Below are 6,491 nucleotides of genomic sequence, written 5' to 3' on the forward strand. Positions count from 1 at the left end.
TAATTCCTTTTTTACCGTCCGCTATCAGATATTTTAATCAGGAATGTTTTTCAATGGAGTCTTCCAATTGAGCTTACTTTTTAGTCTGGGGACTAGGTTTTATAATTTGAGTATTTCATTGTATTTATTGGTGTTGTATGTATTAGCTGGTGCAAACAAATTTCCCCTTTTGGGGGATTAATAAAGGACTATTTTATCTTAGGTGTTCCACGCCCTGCCGCCATGGGACGAGAAGGAGGAGACGCTGGCTCACTATTCCCACCGCTGCCGGCAGGCCATGGATGACACCATCAGAGCCAAGATCAAAACCATGAAAACCAAGGGAGACCTGCTGCCTATAGTCAGCAAATAATCCCAGAGACGGAAGGTGTGATGTGGATTTTTACATTCATGTATTTTTTTTTTTTTTTTAGATAGATAGATGGATACATCGCTGTTGCTGGGCAAGAACTGAATCGGTTCCGCTCACTGGGTTTGTGTGTGTGTTAAATGGGCATCTAACCTGTGTTCGGGTCAGATTCTACAGTTGTCTTATCTTATCAGTGACTGAAACCAGACTGTGACCCTGTGGCATATCCAGGGAACGAGCCGGGGTTGAACAGAGTTCAGGCTAAACCCTTTGTCTCTCCTTGGGCGTCTTCTTGATTAATTACAGCATGATGGGAGGGGAGAGAGGGGTTGGGCTTGGGTATGTTTGGGAGATTGATTGTGGACAATCAATCTCCAGGTCAAGCCAGGGTGAGCCGGGGTTGAACAGAGTTCAAACTGAACATGATTTTGCTTGACAAGGTTTTATTGGTCGCACCACCGTTGTTTCCAAACTGAATACATAGAGGAGAAGTCCGATTTCGGCACTATCATAAACTAAGGAAGTGGGCGGAGCGGTCAAGAGGTGGAAACTGGAGACAGTGGTGGTGGAACCAAAGAGGGAGGGGTTAAGCTAAAATGTATGTAAAATGACTATATAAACTGAGAGCTGGGAGGTGGAAAATCAGATGCTCTGCAGACCACCTCGGCTTTGTCCACTGTAATAAAGTCTATCTTAATTCTACAAAAACTCTGGAAATACTTTGGTTCTTTGATCAGTATAAGGACGAATTTGCCACAACAGGTGATGATGCCTGTAAGAGAAGACCGACCAACACCATGTGCAGTAAATTACCTGCTCGGTGTTTTACGAACGATGGGAATTTAACATGTAGAACCGTCAGGAAATGAACAGAAAATGACGGCCGACGTTCTGTGATCAGAATCGATAGGACAGCCACCTGCTCTGTACGGTCTGTCTTGTCCTTATGATAAAAGCCTGGTCCCAGGTCTGTTTGTGCTGTCATGCCAAGTTGGTAAGACAGCACAAACAGGTCTGGGACCAGGCTTGTCCTCTGATCCCCAGTGATGCTCGACTGCCATTTTCAAAACAAGTGAAATGTTCTTATTGCTCCATTCCATATATTGTCTGTCCAACCCCCATCACCTTAACCCACCAATGATGACGCACCATGACTCATTAAAAATCATTGTCGTGCACATACATGCTTGATTTGCTGTTCATCATTTACTGTAATGTGATGTAGGATGATGTGTTAAAGCGTTGACGTTTTTTTAGTAGTGGAGAACAACATTGGAAAATACTATTCAAATAAGAATCTTATTTTTGTTAAAAGGGATTCTCCGGTACTTTTTAGCCAGTAGTTCTGAAAGTAGTGCTCATGAGCCAAAAGTGGTTCCCCGAAAATTGCGTTCTACGTCACGTGTGCGCACGTCTCTCGCTCTGCTGTTTGTGCATCTTGCTAGCTGTCACCCAAATGGCGAAGAGTTGAAGCTCATTGGCTAGAACTTGAACTGCTAGAGGGCTGGCTCACGTGGGGGAAAATGTAAGGATAATGGCGCAGCACAGCTTCCAGAAAAACACTCTCTTTCAAACTAGGGATTTTAGGGCTAATTGGGATGAGAGGTTGTGTATTGATATTCTAGTTTGTCCCTTTAGGGCACAAGAGGAGGGCGAGTCAATCTCACAGTTTGTGGCTGTATTAAAACAGTATCTGAACGCTGAATTTGGGTGATCACTGAGTGACTATACATGGTAGGTTAGTGCGTGGCATGCGCAGCAAGGCAATTCAGAAATGCCTTTTGACAGAGTAATTTAACATTGCAGAGTGATAGAAGTGAATCAATGGAAATGGACACTGCAGTGAGTCACCAAGCCATGCTGTCGCTGTGGGAAACCAGGTCACCAAGCCATGCTGTCGCTGTGGGAAACCAGGTCGCCATGCCATGCTGTCGCTGTGGGAAACCAGGTCGCCATGCCATCGCTGTGAGAAACCAGGTCACCAAGCCATGCTATCGCTGTGGGAAACCAGGTCACCAAGCCATGCTGTCGCTGTGAGAAACCAGGTCACCAAGCCATGCTATCGCTGTGGGAAACCAGGTCACCAAGCCATGCTGTCGCTGTAGGAAACCAGGTCACCAAGCCATGCTGTCGCTGTGGTCACCAAGCCATGCTATCGCTGTGGGAAACCAGGTCACCAAGCCATGCTGTCGCTGTGGGAAACCAGGTCACCAAGCCATGCTGTCGCTGTGGGAAACCAGGTCACCAAGCCATGCTATCGCTGTAGGAAACCAGGTCACCAAGCCATGCTATCGCTGTAGGAAACCAGGTCACCAAGCCATGCTGTCGCTGTGGTCACCAAGCCATGCTGTCGCTGTAGGAAACCAGGTCACCAAGCCATGCTGTCGCTGTAGGAAACCAGGTCACCAAGCCATGCTGTCGCTGTGGTCACCAAGCCATGCTGTCGCTGTGAGAAACCAGGTCACCAAGCCATGCTATCGCTGTAGGAAACCAGGTCACCAAGCCATGCTATCGCTGTGGGAAACCAGGTCACCAAGCCATGCTGTCGCTGTGGGAAACCAGGTCGCCATGCCATCGCTGTGAGAAACCAGGTCACCAAGCCATGCTGTCGCTGTGGTCACCAAGCCATGCTGTCGCTGTGGGAAACCAGGTCACCAAGCCATGCTGTCGCTGTGGTCACCAAGCCATGCTGTCGCTGTGGGAAACCAGGTCACCAAGCCATGCTGTCGCTGTGGGAAACCAGGTCACCAAGCCATGCTGTCGCTGTGGTCACCAAGCCATGCTGTCGCTGTGGGAAACCAGGTCGCCATGCCATCGCTGTGAGAAACCAGGTCACCAAGCCATGCTGTCGCTGTGGGAAACCAGGTCACCAAGCCATGCTGTCGCTGTAGGAAACCAGGTCACCAAGCCATGCTGTCGCTGTGGTCACCAAGCCATGCTGTCGCTGTAGGAAACCAGGTCACCAAGCCATGCTGTCGCTGTAGGAAACCAGGTCACCAAGCCATGCTGTCGCTGTAGGAAACCAGGTCACCAAGCCATGCTGTCGCTGTAGGAAACCAGGTCACCAAGCCATGCTATTGCTGTAGGAAACCAGGTCACCAAGCCATGCTGTCGCTGTAGGAAACCAGGTCACCAAGCCATGCTATCGCTGTAGGAAACCAGGTCACCAAGCCATGCTGTCGCTGTGGTCACCAAGCCATGCTGTCGTTGTGAGAAACCAGGTCACCAAGCCATGCTATCGCTGTAGGAAACCAGGTCACCAAGCCATGCTATCGCTGTGAGAAACCAGGTCACCAAGCCATGCTGTCGCTGTGAGAAACCAGGTCACCAAGCCATGCTGTCGCTGTGGGAAACCAGGTCACCAAGCCATGCTATCGCTGTGGGAAACCAGGTCACCAAGCCATGCTGTCGCTGTGGGAAACCAGGTCACCAAGCCATGCTGTCGCTGTGGGAAACCAGGTCACCAAGCCATGCTGTCGCTGTGGTCACCAAGCCATGCTGTCGCTGTAGGAAACCAGGTCACCAAGCCATGCTGTCGCTGTAGGAAACCAGGTCACCAAGCCATGCTATCGCTGTAGGAAACCAGGTCACCAAGCCATGCTGTCGCTGTGGTCACCAAGCCATGCTATCGCTGTAGGAAACCAGGTCACCAAGCCATGCTATCGCTGTAGGAAACCAGGTCACCAAGCCATGCTATCGCTGTGGGAAACCGGGTCACCAAGCAGAGGAGTGTTGGTGCAAAGACTTAGACTGCAGAAGTTGTGGCAAAAATGGTCACATCGAACGTGCACGTAAAGACAATCAAACAAAGTACTGAACAAAGGAAAAGCGACTTCAGGAAGTACAAAAAGTCCATAAAATGGAGCACACAAAGGATTACCAAAGTGATACCCTGTCTGAAGCTGAAGGATCTTAGCATGTTTTGTCCATTTCAGACAATGGACACATAATGGGTGACACTGCTACTGGATGGAAAAGCAGTATGGATGCAAGTGGACGCTGGAGCAGCCGTATCTAAAGCAGTATGGATGCAAGTGGACGCTGGAGCAGCCGTATCTCTGCTGTCTGTGGCTGTCTACACAGAGAAACTACATCACCTCACAGCACAGGCCACGAAGAACACGCTGAAAACATACTCTGGTGAGACTGTTCCAGTGAGAGGAAGCGTGATTGTTACAGTGGAGCTCAACGAACAGAAGGTAAAGATACCACTCTACATCGTGAAAGGCTGAGTGGCGCAGTGGTCTAAGGCGCATCACATTTTACATTACATTTTAGTCATTTAGCAGACGCTCTTATCCAGAGCGACTTACAGTTAGTGAATACACATTTTTTTAAATACTGGCCCCCCGTGGGAATTGAACCCACAACCCTGGCGTTGCAAACGCCATGCTCTATCAACTGAGCTACATCCCTGCCGGCCATTCCCTCCCCTACCCTGGACGAATTGTGCGCCGCCCATGAGTCTCCCGGTCGCGGCCGGCTACAGCAGAGCCTGGATTCGAACCAGGATCTCTAGTGGCACAGTTAGCACTGCGATGCAGCGCCTTAGACCACTGCGCCACTCAGTGCTAGCTGTGCCACTAGAGATCCTGGTTCGAATCCAGGCTCTGTCGTAGCCGGCCGCGACCGGGAGACCCATGGGGCGGCGCATAATTGGCCTAGCGTTGTCCAGGGTAGGGGAAGGAATGGCCGGCAGGGATGTAGCTCAGTTGGTAGAGCATGGCGTTTGCAACGCCAGGGTTGTGGGTTCGATTCCCACAGGGGACCAGTAAGAAAAAAAAGAAAAAAATAGAATATGTATTCACTAACTGTAAGTCGCTCTGGATAAGAGCGTCTGCTAAATGACAAAAAAAAAAAAAAAAAAAAGGCAACCATCCAGCATTGCTAGGATGCACATGGCTGGAAAATATCAAATTAAACTGGCAGGAAATTCACACGGTTGCAAAAGAGGACACAAACCTACAAGGGATATTGAGGAAACAGGTGGATGTGTTCAATGGGGAACTTGGCAGTATGAAGGACATAACAGTTAAACGGACCGTGAAACCAGACAGCAAGCCAAAATGCTTCAACGCTAGACCTGTCCCATACGCCATAAAACCAAAAGTTGAAACTGAGCTAGACCGACTAGTCGAGAGCAGAGTATTGGATCCAGTGAACGTTAGTGAATGGGCTACAACCGTCGTTCCAGTCATGAAAAAAGATGGATCCCGCAGTCACCGTTAACCCAGTCACCGTTAACCCAGTCTTGGAATGCTGAAAAATATCTACTACCCCTCATTGGCGACCTCTTTTCTGGTTTAGCTGGAGGACAGAAATTCTGTGAGATTCTATCTACAGATGCATGCGGACCAAGAGTCACAAGAACTGTTGACCATAGTGACTCACAAAGGACCGTACAGGAACTATTGACCACAGTGACTCACAAAAGGACTGTACAGTTACCGGAGGCTTCCTTTTGGAATCACCTCAGCTCCGGCCTTGTTTCAGAGAGCTATGGACCAGACACTGAGCGGGCTCGCTGGGGTCCAATGTTACCTTGACACTCTCATCACCGGCAAAGACGAGCAGGAGCACCTGAGAAACCTGGACACTACACTAGACAGACTGGAGGAGTACGGTCCGAGGGTCCGGAAGGACAAATGTGTTGAGTACCCGGGCCACGTCATCGACAGCTCGGGGCTCCACAAGGCGCCGTCAAAGGTGAAGGCTGTCGCGGAAGCTCCATCCCCACAGAACGCGAGTCAGCTGAGATCATTCTTAGGACTACTGACCTACTACGCAAAGTGTGTGCCGAACCTAGCTAACATGCTAAAGCCACTGCATGAACTTCTTAACAAAACCAAACAGTGGAAGTGGACAGATAGATGTGAGGAGGCCTTCAAGAAAGTGAAAACAGCATTAGCTCAGTCAGAGGCCCTCACCCACTTCAACCCCAACTTGCCATTACAGTTGGCATGTGATGCATCGCCTTATGGTGTCGCTGTTGTCTCACACATCATGTCATCAGGTGAATGAAGGCCAATTGCTTTCACATTATGGAACTTAAGTAAAGCCGAGAGCAATTATGCACAGATAGTCATAGACCCCCAGCCAGCTCGCAGCCAGCGATGGGCCTTACTGTTATCTGCTCACCAGT

The 6,491-nt window shown here is 49.5% G+C and overlaps 1 protein-coding gene across 2 annotated transcripts in view; it reads left to right on the forward strand.

Moving 5' to 3' along the window:
• Window positions 1-1,531, forward strand: part of LOC311128468 (uncharacterized protein) — a 41,710-nt gene extending 40,179 nt beyond the window's left edge. For both annotated transcript variants that reach the window (XM_084160626.1, XM_084160627.1), the window contains exons 7-8: window positions 203-1,242; window positions 1,362-1,531. In XM_084160626.1, the coding sequence (XP_084016752.1) occupies window positions 203-352 (150 nt within the window). In that variant the 3' untranslated portion in view covers window positions 353-1,242; window positions 1,362-1,531. The remainder of the gene's footprint in view (window positions 1-202; window positions 1,243-1,361) is intronic.
• Window positions 1,532-6,491: the final 4,960 nt, after the last annotated feature.

The sequence above is a fragment of the Coregonus lavaretus genome, assembly GCF_964263955.1.
Source record: "Coregonus lavaretus genome assembly, chromosome: 4".
NCBI lineage: Eukaryota > Metazoa > Chordata > Actinopteri > Salmoniformes > Salmonidae > Coregonus > Coregonus lavaretus.